The sequence below is a fragment of the Dichotomopilus funicola genome, assembly GCF_033296635.1.
Source record: "Dichotomopilus funicola strain CBS 141.50 unplaced genomic scaffold C8A04scaffold_7, whole genome shotgun sequence".
Classification (NCBI taxonomy): domain Eukaryota; kingdom Fungi; phylum Ascomycota; class Sordariomycetes; order Sordariales; family Chaetomiaceae; genus Dichotomopilus; species Dichotomopilus funicola.
In genome coordinates, this window is record NW_026944028.1 from 291,074 (window position 1) to 304,762 (window position 13,689).

The following is a 13,689-nucleotide window of genomic DNA, read 5'->3' on the forward strand; positions in this document are numbered from 1 at the left end:
ATACTCTGGCTTTTTACCATATAAACATCCCCGGATGCGGAATCAATAAGCTAGCAACATAAGCAACGCCATGCTTTCTGGCCCTACTTTTGGGTGGTATCACGCCTATCCTCCCTATCCAGATCACCTCCCCTAGATAGACAGAAAAGCTGGCTCGTCCCCTTGACACCATCTCTTAGCCTATTGAATTTTCCTGACACCAGTAGTCAAGATCGCCATCCACTCATCCATCCATCCATCTTCCCTCCTTTCTGCAATGCCTGAACGCCGTGAACACAAACCCCCGCCGACTCCTTTCTTGTGATGCTGCTATTGCCCGAGTGAGAAATTTTTGTCACACGGCATGACTGTGTGGGTCGCTAGGTGACAGATGGAGAAACAAAAGACGAGAGAAGTGAAGAAGAGAAAATAAGAAACGAGAAGAGGATATAAAAATGCAACTATACAGCCACGGGAGTTCATCTAAGGATTATAGACCGTGGGCCTGCTGAATGAGGAACAACGAAAAAAAAAAACCACTTGAAACAGCTTGTAAAAACGCAGCGTTCAGCTACCGTCATTGTCCCGGCCCTATGATAGGGATCGGACGACGTAAAAGAGCAGATATGGTTTTGCGTTGAGAACGTCTGACTTTTGCGCAAGCTCGACACGATGGTCATTGAATGCGAACCACTGCCATGTTTTATTAGCTAAACAAGTCAAGGAAGAAAAAGGGGGACGAAGTGGGAACTCACCTGGTCACCAACCCGGCAATATGTGACATAATGACCGGTGTCGATCTCGCCGACATGCACCACTACACTGAGCAGGTCATATGTGCACGTTCGGGCGAGCTCAAAGTTCTCAGGCTTGGAGGCACCAGAGCCATTCACGCCGTTGATTCCGTTGGTGCCGTTCGTGGTATTCCCATTCGTGTTGCCGTCTTGAGCGCGGGTGGCGGCTCCGCGGTTGGTGTACGGAAGCATATTGAGTTCGAGAGGGAAGTGCACGGGAGTATCGATTTTGGCGGCGCGTTCGTTGCGGCCTTGTTTGTACTCAAAGCGCTAGGGGCGGTTAGCCTGTGTAATTGTAACACGCGCGGGAAGTAAACGTACCTTGAGCTGGATTGACAGGACATTGGGAAGCAGCTTGATGCTAGTCTGGCGACGGGCTTGCTGGGTGGAGCTGCAGTTGGTGCAGCGGTACTCGCACTTATCTTGCTTGATATATTCCTCGTCAAGGCACTCCTGCAAGGTCAATGACGTACGCTGCTGCGAGCCCTTCTTGCCCTTCTTGTGGCCGAGATTCTCGAGCGGTAGGCTGAGGTCCAAGAAACTCTGGATCTGTCTCGTCACACCGCCGCAGTTCTGGCAGGTGGTGGCGCTCTCCAACTTGCCGTAAAAGGTTTGGTGGATGATGCATTGGCACATGTGCTCGCTGGCCGTCTCGGGCTTTTTGCCGTCGCCGTTGCGCTCGTGCAGCTCCTCCGCAAGAAACTGGAAGAACTCGTGAGCATCCTGCTCCTTGGTAGCAACAAGATTCTCAAAGGCCTTGCGGTCGCTGAACCAGAAGCCGGACAGGATGCTGGCTGCCGTGTAACCGTTCGTTGTCTCCAGGGCATAGAAATCTTGAAACATGTCGTCCATAGCGCAACTCAGGCAGTATGGCACTTGGCACGAGCCGCTAGGATGGCCGTCACTGAGGTAGAAGTTGCGCAGGATGGGGTTGTGGATGAAGCCTTGCAGAACAACATTCTGGTAGCAGGTCGCGCCGGCGTTGTAGATGCCCCGCAATCCATTGGATTTGCACGAGGCCGCCGTGGTGTTGGACGAGAGATAGGTCGGGTTGTCTCTGACGGGGTCTGAAGTCTCGAACATCTCTTCATGTTTGCGCTTTCGGTCTGTAAGGAGGTAGGGGGAATGTCAGTACCGAGATCAGGGCCAGCCAGGGGTTCAGGGGGGGTGGCGACTTACTTGAAAATGTGCCCGTGCCAATCTTCTTCAATCGCATCTCCTCGAAGGTAGGATCCCAAACAATGTCGTCGCACATTTGGCAGTACAGGGCACCACTCCTTGAGTCCACATCTAAAAGCCCCAAAGTCAGTCAGTAAGCCGTGGATACCCGGACAAACCACCACCAAGACCAATGGTAAAACATACAAAATCTGTGTGACTTTTTGCCCCCATGTCTGGTCCTCTCCTCTTCGGTCAATGTCGAGGGACACTGGAGGCAGAGGTATGTCGGAGTGAGGGTGGTGACGACCACGCCTTCGCCAGCCTTGGCCGTCTGTGGGACGAGAGGGTTCGTGTCGTAGATGCTACGCAGGATGGCGCGGTAGTGCTGGATCGAGGTATTGGTCGTGACCTGGTCCTGATTGAAGAGTCTTTGAAGGTGTTCTATGGTTGTTAGGGATTGGGTCATGTCAAAAAGGGACAGAACAAAACATAGTCGTACCACAGCCATACATGGGCTGCCCAGCCTGGGGCGCCTTGACTTTGAAGTTGCGCGGCGACGCCGGCGTTGTAGGTCTCGCCGACATTTTGGGTGTGTACGTATCTCGTCAACTCGGAATCGGTGGATGGGATCGAGGGAGTGCCAGCTCGAAGGTAAATGTGGTTTAGGGGGGGTTTCGGGATAAGGTTCAGGCGAACGGGTAGTTGAGCTCGGGAGGAGTGCGATGGCACTGTGGATTGGCTGCGAACTCTGGTTGTAATTGAACAAAGACAGGAGGAGCCTTTGTAAGTAAGGGATAGCCGTTCGGAATACTCTTGGAGAAAGTAACAACAGGAAGTTCGTAGACGAGCGGGAGGACGGCGAAGATATAGTTTGGTGGAATCAGCTTTCGGGGGGTAATAAAGCACCGGGCCACGCGCGCATGTGTGTCGCTGCAAGCTGCAAGACAATAAGGGGTCTATTCATCGCATTGTTAGGTTTGGTGGGCGTGGGTTGGTGGCTCCGCAACAATACCTTCTCAATAGGGGCTGCAGAGGTGGCCGGTCGCTATTGTTCTGCGTGCTCTCTGATCTCGTCGCCAATTCACCCGCGCGCGCGACTCTCTCGCATCCGCCGTAACGGTGTTCCCAACCAAAAGCAGCCCGCCGGTGCGCCTCCGGCCGCTGGAAATTGCTTATCAAGACCACCGCCGGCCTTATCGGTAGGCGCGCCATGCCCCAGCCCCAGGCGCTAAAATGCCAGCCGCGAGCCCGTGACACGGGGCAGGGGAAGCTAAGGGGCGATTGACAGGGGTTTGTTTTGTCAAGGCTTCGGCCTCGGCACCGCTAAGGTTCTTCATTCAACCTTAGAAATCTTCCATGAACCTTCTATGTAAACCCTCAGCATGCGAATTCAGTTGCGAGACAGAGAACATTCCATCAGCGTGTCTTCCATCACATCTTTGTAGGCGATCCTACTAATAACCGCAAACTTAAGCCATGCTTAATGGGCCGTTTTCTCCCAGTTGTTTGATTTCCCCGTCTTCGTCTGATTTCATATTCCCCGTTTGGCTACGACTTACAAGTGGTCCAAGAGTCTTGATGTTTGCAGAAAACCTCCGCGCCATTTTCGTGTGTTCACGTTAAGGAAGACGCTAAGTTTCGAGATTTGTGCAGAAATGAGGTCATCCCACTTAATTCCTTGAGAAGCACATGTTGTCCGTCGCACCACTGCGAACGAGACCCTGCTTGGCAATCCACTTACACCCGATGGGAGTTCCTGTACCCCGCATCAACGCAAAACATCCAGTTTTAAGTGCACCACAGCCCCTGTCTCCCCATTGACTCGCGTTTCCATACCTCCATCTTGTTTCTAGAATCGACTGATCGAGAAAGAGGTCGCCTCGCCCTAGGTTACTTTCTTAGCCCCACATTAATTAACCACCCATTGTTACCATCTCGACTCTGTTGGTCACCGTCTCGGACTTCGATCTCTTCTTGACTTTCACTTGAGCGACTCTTTACAACCCCCGTAATGAAATAAGCGATCAAAATCCAGAAAAAGTAAACAATATGGCAACCCTCCCCCCAATCCCCGAAGTAACGCGCTTGACACCGTCCTGCATCCGCATCCTCGCCGGCAACCCAGGCAAATTCACCCTCCAAGGCACCAACACCTACCTCCTCGGCACCGGGCCCCGACGACTCCTCATCGACACAGGCGAAGGGCGTCCCTCTTGGGCGACCGCGCTGCGCCGTGTCCTAAGCGAGGAACGGGCGAAAGTAGCCCACGCGGTGATAACACATCGGCATGGGGATCATATCGGCGGGGTGGGGGACTTGAGGACGTTGTGGCGAGAGGCGGGTCAGGGGCAGGGGGAGGAGGAGGGAGTGGTGCATGCGTTTGGGGATGAGAGCGTGTTTAAAGATGGGAGTAAGAGTGACGAGGGTTCATGGACACATGCCCGCATTGCCGACGGGCAGCAATTCCGGGTTGAGGGCGCGACTCTCACTGCTGTGCACACGCCTGGCCATACACCCGACCATGTGGTGTTTTTCTGGGATGAAGAGGGCGCGCTGTTTACAGGGGACAACGTGCTCGGCCATGGGACGAGTGTGTTTGGGGATCTGGGGCAATATGTGTCCAGCCTTGAGAAGATGGGGCAGCTGTACGAGGAGAAGAGAGACACCAAGGGGGGCACTGGGGCGGGGACCAAGAAGGCTTATCCAGCCCATGGGGAAGTTGTCGAAGACGGGCCAGGCAAGATCGCGGAGTATATTCGGCACCGTGGGCAACGAGAAGAGCAAGTTGTACAAACACTTCGTTCGGTAGGCGCCGTGTCTACGACAGGAACGAATAATGGGAGTGAAAATGGAAATGGGGTCGCGTGGACTGTGATGGAGCTCGTCAAAAGCATATACCGGGATGTTCCGGAAAGCCTGCACCTCGCGGCAGCCAACGGCGTAGTGCAAATCCTCCACAAGCTGGAGAGAGAAGGCCGAGCCGTTGCAGTGGATGATGGAGAGCGGTGGAGGCTTGTTAACGGTGCGGGGAGATCTGCTTTGTGATGTGGTGGTTGAACCCCCTAATTTTCTTCGTGTAAGTGCTGAGTCCAGAGCGCTAGAAGTTACCCGGTTTAGACCCTGGATGGAGTTTTGAGGACAAAGAATTAGTACTATGTATGTACAGTACTATGTACATACATGGAAAATCTACATGGTAGCTGGCAAGGATCTTAGTGCGTGGGCCTATCTTGCCGAGCTGCTTCAAGTTGAGAAATGTGATAATGTAGAGTCTGCCCGAGGGTTGACGGTAATTTTCATCAACTTTAGTCTCGCTCTATGGAGCCTAGAGTTATTGGGCGCAAATTTACACTGCTACAACGAAAGAAGTTTGAATAGGCGTATAATGACGTCAAGTTCAAGATGTTGAGCTTCTCCAACTTACACGTGATCGTTACACGCTTCGTGCAAAAGGCGAGGACCCTTTTGGCCTAGATATGTCAGTTTCTCGGTCAAGAGAAGGGCGAGAAATTCTTCCTCGCAGTAGCGAGGAGGAGAGGAGGGGCGAGTTGTCGAGTAATCGTGTCCGTCTGTAAGCAAGAGGTCCGCTCGTACGACGAGAGCGCGCAGTGTGAAAGTAAGTGAAGAGCTAGCTCAGTAAAGGATGCTCCGCTTAACATTACTCATCGGAAAATGCAAAGATATTTCACGAGCCTTTTCCCTCACTCTGGGCAGGATATTCTAAAATTTCTTTGTATTCTTTTCCAATGAGAGACTGGCATAAAATCAAACTTTTCAATATCCTCACCTCGGACCGACAAGGTTGGTTAGTTCCTCGAGGTCGTGATGTGGGAATTAGTCAGTTTGGCCAACACCCCCACAGGACGACGACACCTTCAACTGACGCCTTGTTGGATTTGAGTGATACGGTGGAATATCATCCGAGTGATATGGGTTGCTCTGTCTTTTTTTTTCAGCCCATGCTAGCGGCGGCTAGGGGGAGCATCAATAATCACACCACTTTCAACTGCAGCAGTGACGGCGTCCCGCAATCGGCAATCGTGGTGGTTCTTGCTTGTTTCTATCATCTGCAGGGCGCAGATGCTTGCCAAGTGTCGATTGCGGGAACGTCGGGAGTGGTGGGGTCACATTCCCTGCAGCCAGCCAGCCTTCGGCAGCGACCGGCAGAAGAAGGAAGGGCCTGCTCTTCGCACTGCGCGTATTCTCATCGGAGAATTCAAGATAAATGGAAGGAAATGTGGCGGAAATGCGCCGCAAGACCGTCGGGCTTTTCCTGTGTTTGTTTGTCCAACGCCGACTCTTTGTTTCTGCCGTTTTAAGGGTTGTGGCTGAAGGTGAGATGAAGGGGGAGGCACGGAGGAAACTCCGGCTAGGCACGACTTATCCTGTGGCTTGGAGTTCGATTCCCTCAGGACCTTCTTGTAAGAAAAAAGCTACACAGTATAGCGCAGGACGTAGTTAGCGGAATGGGCTCGTTGGGGGTGTGGTGGATAGTCGGAAAATTCGCTAGCTGCGCGCTTCGGGCTCTGTCTCAACTCCGAAGACCCGTCGGCGTGTTGCCAAGATCAACGACTTGTAAAGTGGCGTCCCATCGAGCCAAAAAAGGGGGAAGGAAGTCACTGCTCGAAAGGGTGTCGGGGTCGCATCTCGGTACTGGGACGGATGCAGGAGGGTGGTATCGGGCTTGAAGGGTCGGGACTTGAGTGCTCGTTGAGAGGGTGGGGGACTTGGCTTGCTTGGGACTTGCATCATTTTGATTCATCTTTTCTGGGGTGGAGAAGCTCTGCTCTCACATCGTCGCTGTCGCTTTCGCTACCCGCGAGCCCGCAGAGCCCGGCTCCCGTTTTCCCAACCTCCCACCCCGCCGAAGCCGAAAGGATTTGGTTCTTGAGGTTATGGGAAGATCGACGTGTCTCAGCCGCGGCAGAGCAAATGAGAACTCCCCGGCTCGCGAGGTTCTTCAGTAACGGATTTAGTTAGTGTACGCTCGTCTTGATATTTGGGGAGAGATACGAAGTACGCACTGTCCAAATTCACACCCCCCTCGAATCACCCCAAACACCACCATGTTCAGTGTGCGCCGCTGTCACCCACCGAGAGGGAGGCACCGTCGCACCGCATGCAACCCGCGGGCCTAAATTCTGAGTCAACGACTGGAACCCCGCAGCTCGAGGAGCTCTGGACGGATAATCCGCCATGATTTCAGAACCCTCGTCCGCCCATCTTACACCACACTCCCACACAGTACGTCCACGAACTCGTGGGAAGCTCGCCGCCGAAGATTAACTCCGGCCCCACCTTGAACATGACAAACGCCGGCAACGGACACCGCGGACGGAGCGGATGCGGCCAAGCTCTCCAAGCAAGCTCCAAGGCTCGGCGAATCGCGTTGGAGCTTTTGCGCACTCGCGACCGCATCGGTGCAAATGGTCGGCGAGCCGCACCCGCCTACGGACGGACCTGGGCCGAAGGAGACTACACGATACGATTCGTATGATATGGGTATATCATCCAAGTGATGCTTTAAGCTGACGTGAATGCCGTCATCCCGTCAAGGCAACCCTCATTGGCCGAGAATGGCGGCGGTGGTGAAACTCAGTCAGCAAACGGAAAACCCAAGAAACGGGTTGAGAGGTTGACAAGCAGCAAAAAATTGCGTTCCGCACCTTGAGCCCTGTGGACCCACACAGTATGTCACACACCGTAAGACTCTTTTCCCGCCCGAGCCACCTGACAACGTCCCCCGCCGCACATTCGAGGTTTTGCAGTTCGGAAGCCTCGGAGTTGCAAATGCGCGCGACTGCAGTCCACGCGAAGGCATCACCAGATGGGCACCCAAACAGAGACAAAATCGGTTGGCCCGACCTCTCCGCGCCCCATCCTCTCGGCAATCTTTGCACCTGGATCCCTTCCAAACGGAACCCAAATTACCAATCAGTAGTCAGAATAGGAAAGCGAAGCTGCTCCGTTGGTCATGGACCGCTTCTTCGTTTTTCGAAGCTTTATTAAGCCCGTCCGTCTTTCCACGCCGCGACTCCCTTGACTTCTGGGTTAGGTTGGGATACCTGCCTACCAGATTTCTTGGCATTGGGAATAATAAGACGAGACACTCTCTCAGAAGTCTTTCCCTTTGTCTTTTGCCTCCTTCTGTGATCTGATCCCCACCCGTTTCATCATCCAAACAATCCATGATACATACAGTCCATAGGCAACGACTGGACCGCAACAAGCCCACACACGTACATATCGGACGACGTTGGACATTTCCCGATACCCGGATTTAACACCAGCCTTGCGATCCGCTAGCAGGAACCCTGGACGACGCCAGACCCTGCTCCTCTTATAATCCCACCACCTCTGCGTTTCTGATCTAAGTTCCAGCCTGGGGATTTGGATTTGTATAACACACCACAGCAATTTCCTAGCTTCACTTCGCGGCCGAAACCACCCCCGGGGTTTAAGAAACAGACCCTGAAAAATTACAGGTGCTATCGCCTTACAGGTGAAGAGCGCATCGATCTGTCTAAACACCACCGGCCATGAGGGCGCTCGAGGCCTCGTTTTTGAAGTTTGCGGTGGGCGTAGCTGCTCTGGGACTTACCCGAGCTGTGCTTGCCGACGGTGGCCATGAACACGGCCATGACCATGGCGGCGAAAGCGGCGGCATGAAGATGTCGGATGCGGACAAGCCACTACCTGAAGACCAATACCCGCCTACGTACTTTGCGCATCCAGAACATGGGGCGGCTATTTACGCCCACATTTCCCTGATGGTGGTTGCGTGGGTGTTTGCGCTACCCGTTGGTAAGATAGAATCTCGTGAGAAATGATACTGTTGAGAATGACATGCTAAAATATGCGGACAGCCGTTATGTTCTCCCTTGCCCGCTCCCGGTACACACTCGCTGCGCAATTCGCGTTCCTCGCCGCTAACGCCGGAGGCGTGCTGCTGGCTGTCATCTACAACGCCAACACCCCAGACTTGTACCCCAATAATGCCCACCACAAGATCGGCTGGATCGCCACTGTGGTTGTCGGCGCCCAAGTAACCATTGGCCTCCTAGCTCGCGTTGCAGGCGTGATGAAGCGCAGGAGGGCAACGGGAGGAAAGTCTCGGAACAGCAGTATCAGCATGACGGCGGTGCGGGCCGAGGAGCGCCAGGGCTTCATCTCCATCCCCGTGTCGGCTGAGGCCATGGCAGAGCACGAGTCTCGCTATGTGGCGAGCCCGTACTCGCGGTTCTCGAATGATAGTGGCCAGGGCACGGAGCCCAAGACCGAGTCGCTGCGTAGCAACTCGCTGTCGTCTGGCAGCGGCAGTGACTCTCCGTCGAGCCCCACGCGTCATCAGTACCCTCGCCATCCTGAGCATGATGAGGACGATGAGCTTGATGCCGAGGTTCATGGTGATCTTGAGGCCCACCTGCCTCTGTTCTCCAAGTCCACCAAGACCCATTCGCTTGTGGCTAAGGCTACGGGGATGGTGCCGGAGCGGTTCTGGAAGGTGCTGATTTTTGGGTACGACTTTGTCGACCGGACGGTTTTGATACTTGGCTTCATTGCGCTCTGCACTGGTATCATTACCTTCTCCCGCTTTTTCGTAAGTTTCTGCCCTGGAGGAAGAGATCAAGAAGTAACGCACTAACGGAGGTTTCAGGAGGGCCATGAAATTTTCAGCGGTCTGGCGCATTGGATCAAGGGTGGCGTATTTTTCTGGCTGGGTATTCTCACCCTTGGCCGCTGGGCCGGTAGTTTTGGGGATCTGGGATGGGTATGTTACCCCTTTGACGCAACATCATACGCATATTGAAGAACATAAGACTGACACAGATCCTAGGCATGGAACATCCGTCCCGCACGACCGGGTCAAAAGTGGCGCCCCTCGGCCGAATTTGTCGAGAGCGGCCTCATCTTCTTCTACGGCTCGACCAACATTTTCCTTGAGCACCTTGGCGGCTGGGGCGGTGCATGGAGCGCACAAGACCTTGAGCATATGTCCATCACCGTCCTATTCATTGGCGGTGGCTTGGTAAGTCGCCATCTCGCTGGATCACTACCTCTTTACCCAAACTAACACTCTCCTTTAGTGTGGCATGCTCATTGAATCCACCAAAATCCGCGCCCTCCTTAACTACACCGTTACTGAAGCCATCCCCGCTCACCGGACCCCCCCTTCCCCGCCTAACCACCACCACTCCGATGACCTAGAAACCGGCCAACCCCGGCGTTCCACCACCACCTCTGAACTCGCCGTTCCAGAATCCTATGCCTTCTCCACAAACCCCATCCCCGCCCTCGTCATTCTGCTCTTGGGCATCATGATGAGCTCGCACACCCAGGAGAGCATGGTCTCGTCGATGGTGCACAAGCAATGGGGCACGCTGCTGACCGGTGCTTCGTACGCGCGCGCGCTGACCTACATTGTCTTGTGGCTGCGCCCCCCAAAGTCGGTGTTCCCTTCGCGCCCGCCTACGGAGCTGTTGACGGCTTTTGGGTTGATTGCGGGTGGTGTTATTTTTATGGCTAGTGTAAGTTCTTACTTTTTTGTCCCAAAGAATATCGTGAGACACCCAGGACGAGCACTGACTCTTTTTTTTCTCTCCCCATAGGCTGGTGACGTGATCAATGGCATGATTCACTACGAGCTTGACGCGATGTTCATGTACACCGTTACTATGGGCCTGGTGGCGCTGTTAATGGCCTGGGTGTTGGTTATGCTTGCCCTTAAAGGGTGGGCTGCTCGACGGGAGACCGCTGCGAGGGCTTGATGTGGTGTTTCCACTCTAATCTCCCCACACAGCTCCGCCTTACAGGTTACGGCGTTGAGAGAAGATGGTAAAGAATTGGGGCGATGAGGGATGAGTGATGAAGGTGTGGGGTTTGGGAGTTGCTTGCTTGCCCTGTGAGCCGAGGGATGACGGGCGACGTGAAAGACGGGATGATTCAAGAGGATATGTGGACAAACGGATGGATGGGATGAATGCATGGACGGTGGTGGAAAAGGCGTGATTTTCTTTCGATTCTTGTCCTGCTAAGATACCCCCTTTTCTTTTTGATTTATGATGTGGGATGAGACGATACTGTGATGGAATAGGACGGCTGGAAGCGGTCGGGACGAGGGTTAGGAAGAAAAAGATGACACGATGTGGCTAATGGGGAGACGTAATGGCAATTCACTTTGAGTCCATCCTGCCCCTCTCGTTGAGATATAGCTGGCGAGAGTCAAGTTGGCAGGCGAAGGTACAAATACATCACTCGTTATCCTAAAGGCTAAATATGCTTTTGACTTGGGTATAACTGGGAATATGTGCATTATTAGCTTTTTGAAGCTAATCTGCTTATTCTCGTAGTCTCGTAAAATCTAACCTCTCGTTTCACAAAACGTCACCCGTCACCCATCGCTTCTTGCTTCTTATCTTTGTCAACATAATAAGAAACCAGTACATCCGCGGTGGGCAGGTAAGTGCTCCGTTCATCCAACTTCAAGTTCACCCTCAAAGTCCGCCGCCCCAGATCCAGGCGTTTCACCCTAAACCAACTGTCCCTCATCACCCCCTTGCTTTTCGTCCGTCGTCGCCGCTCTCATCCCTCGTCGCCACCCTCGTCATAAATCAATCATCAGGATAACACTCCTTCATGTTTGACACAAAGGTGCAGGTGCTGGCGTCGAATCTGCGGAAGAATTTACCCGCGAGGAAGAAGAGATCGTCAGGAATGAGACTCGGGTCGGTGATGACCACGACATTGTCTTGGGCGACACGGAGCCGGTCAACTGTTGTTTTCCTAGGATGACTCAAACGTTGTCAGTAAGATGTCACGGCATATGGGGAGAGGAAGATAGTCCTTGTCATGAAATTGGGGTGAGAAAGGGGGAGAAAGGTAGGAAAGACAAGGATGAGATGACCCACAGGGAAGTATAGTAGGTCCTTTGCGGCCCGAAACGGCTCGCATGCACCGACTCGGTCGGGTCATAGACATCCCCTTCCTCTTCGGCCTCGGCCGCATCGAGGTAGTGCGGCATCGGTAGGTCAACGGTTCCCATAGTGGCCCAACCATTAATGACACCGATGTAGCCGTAGCGGCGATGGCGGAAGACCTGGCCGATCTTGTAACGGACCCGTGTGCAGATATCTTCGGTGTAGCGCAGGCTGACCTCGGGGGTGCGAGCATCGAGGTTATCAAGCATCCCAAGAATATCATGCACGTTGTTCCAGCCGGTACGTGACCGGACGGCGGGTTGCGAGTTGACGAACTTGTCGTAGAGAGGTGCGAGGTAGCGCTTGACAAGCCAGGCATCCTCGCTCCAAGAGAGGGCAAACTTCTGGAGGAAGACGGCTAAGTGCGAATCCCAATGGAAGCCCGAGGTTTGTTTCATCAGGAGCTCGGCCCACATGGAGGCGTAAACAGCTGCGTCGAGGTTAAGGCCAGAATGCCCGCTCCGCAGGCGCGTCATCTCGGCCGACAAGGTATCGTTACCCGTGAGGCTGTGTACCGTGTCGTAGGTGGCTTTGAAATTTTGCGCCGTCCTCTGTACGATGGTGGGGACCGGTGATGGTCTAAGAAAGGCGTCTGGTCCCTGGGTCCATCCTATCTCGCGGAACCGTTCTCGCAATTCGCTGAAGGCGATCTCGTTGTCCGACCCATATGGATCCAGACACATCCGCCTCTTTTCTCCCTCCACCTCGTCCGTCTCCTCGCCATCCAAGTCCTTTCCTGGTGGCGCATATACCGCGGCGTGGACATGGCTTGGAAAGGCCAGGCAAAATGCTATGAGACCCAGGCGCTCTGCGACACAGGTGAAAATAGCACTGGAGATGATGGGAAGGGAGTCGTGGCTTTCCATGGACAAGGCATGGCCGATGAAGCAGTTTCTGAGGTTACGGTAATTTATCTCGGGATCCCCCATGCCTGTAAGGTTGTGTGCTCGCAGCCAACGCACTAGGGCCAGTGCCTTTTCCCTTGTCGAGAGGTCCTTGAATCCTGGGTGCTCGGCCCTGAACCGCTTCGCAATATCGTCGAGAGTGCTTACGACCTGTAATAAGGTTAGCGATTTGACATCTTCGGGTGCCTGCGCCCTCCCCGACCTACATAATCGAGGTCCTCGTCTTGGTCGTGCAACACAAACATATCGAAAGCGGCGAGGGCAGTGTCGAGGCCTTCGGAGCTCAAGGCATGGCCCTGATATCGCGACCACACATCGACAGCCACTCCTTTATGGATGCTGTCTAAGGCTGAGTTGGCGTAATACCTGCACCCGCATTAGTCACTGTAACGGGTCCTCGATTCCTAAAGGGGTAGTTAGCCTACCTCCTAGCTAGGACATCATCCATATCATAACTGGCGTGGCATTGTGTAAGGAGGTAGTCTTTCACATCGTATCCCATCTCACAGAGGGCCTGCATGCGCTTCAGCTGGGTGAACTTTGTTGCAATTATCCCATCGAGCAGTTCTGCTGCCCTTTGATTCCGCGATTTCCTTATTTTCCACAGCCCCTTCCAGTCCACCGACGACGCGAGCGCCTTCAGCTTCTCCTCGAGCCCATGTTCAGGATGCCAGAATCGAAACGAGGTGAGGCAGTGAAAGCGCCACAGTAAAGGCTCACTAGCCAGTTGATGGTGTCGGCGTGAGACCCGATGGATGCTGAGGAGGGTGTGCTCAGGCGACACATAAAGCAGGATGTGGCGGATGATCTCATCAGGGATGTCTTCTAGTGAGGAGCGCATGGTCGTAATGAACGCGCCAGTTAAGGCGTGAA

The 13,689-nt window shown here is 53.9% G+C and overlaps 4 protein-coding genes across 4 annotated transcripts; 2 read left to right on the top strand and 2 right to left on the bottom strand.

Moving 5' to 3' along the window:
* Window positions 1-570: 570 nt before the first annotated feature.
* C8A04DRAFT_25546 (ubiquitin carboxyl-terminal hydrolase) lies at window positions 571-2,518 on the bottom strand (the record flags this gene model as incomplete). The annotated part of the gene is made up of 6 exons (XM_062779606.1): window positions 571-672; window positions 735-1,043; window positions 1,095-1,879; window positions 1,953-2,063; window positions 2,139-2,375; window positions 2,434-2,518. The coding sequence occupies 6 exons, from the start codon at window positions 2,516-2,518 to the stop codon at window positions 571-573; spliced, it is 1,629 nt and encodes a 542-aa protein (XP_062639998.1).
* A 1,465-nt stretch (window positions 2,519-3,983) lies between these two features.
* Window positions 3,984-4,979, top strand: C8A04DRAFT_9655 (beta-lactamase-like protein; the record flags this gene model as incomplete). Its single annotated transcript, XM_062785566.1, has 2 exons — window positions 3,984-4,304; window positions 4,359-4,979. 2 exons carry the CDS (start codon window positions 3,984-3,986, stop codon window positions 4,977-4,979), a joined length of 942 nt encoding a protein of 313 aa, XP_062639999.1.
* Window positions 4,980-8,473: 3,494 nt separating this feature from the next.
* On the top strand, window positions 8,474-10,702 carry C8A04DRAFT_9684 (uncharacterized protein; the record flags this gene model as incomplete). The annotated part of the gene is made up of 6 exons (XM_062785579.1): window positions 8,474-8,738; window positions 8,801-9,534; window positions 9,592-9,705; window positions 9,772-9,963; window positions 10,022-10,462; window positions 10,544-10,702. 6 exons carry the CDS (start codon window positions 8,474-8,476, stop codon window positions 10,700-10,702), a joined length of 1,905 nt encoding a protein of 634 aa, XP_062640000.1.
* Window positions 10,703-11,545: 843 nt separating this feature from the next.
* Window positions 11,546-13,657, bottom strand: C8A04DRAFT_34824 (uncharacterized protein; the record flags this gene model as incomplete). Its single annotated transcript, XM_062782962.1, has 4 exons — window positions 11,546-11,726; window positions 11,843-12,966; window positions 13,023-13,182; window positions 13,242-13,657. 4 exons carry the CDS (start codon window positions 13,655-13,657, stop codon window positions 11,546-11,548), a joined length of 1,881 nt encoding a protein of 626 aa, XP_062640001.1.
* Window positions 13,658-13,689: the final 32 nt, after the last annotated feature.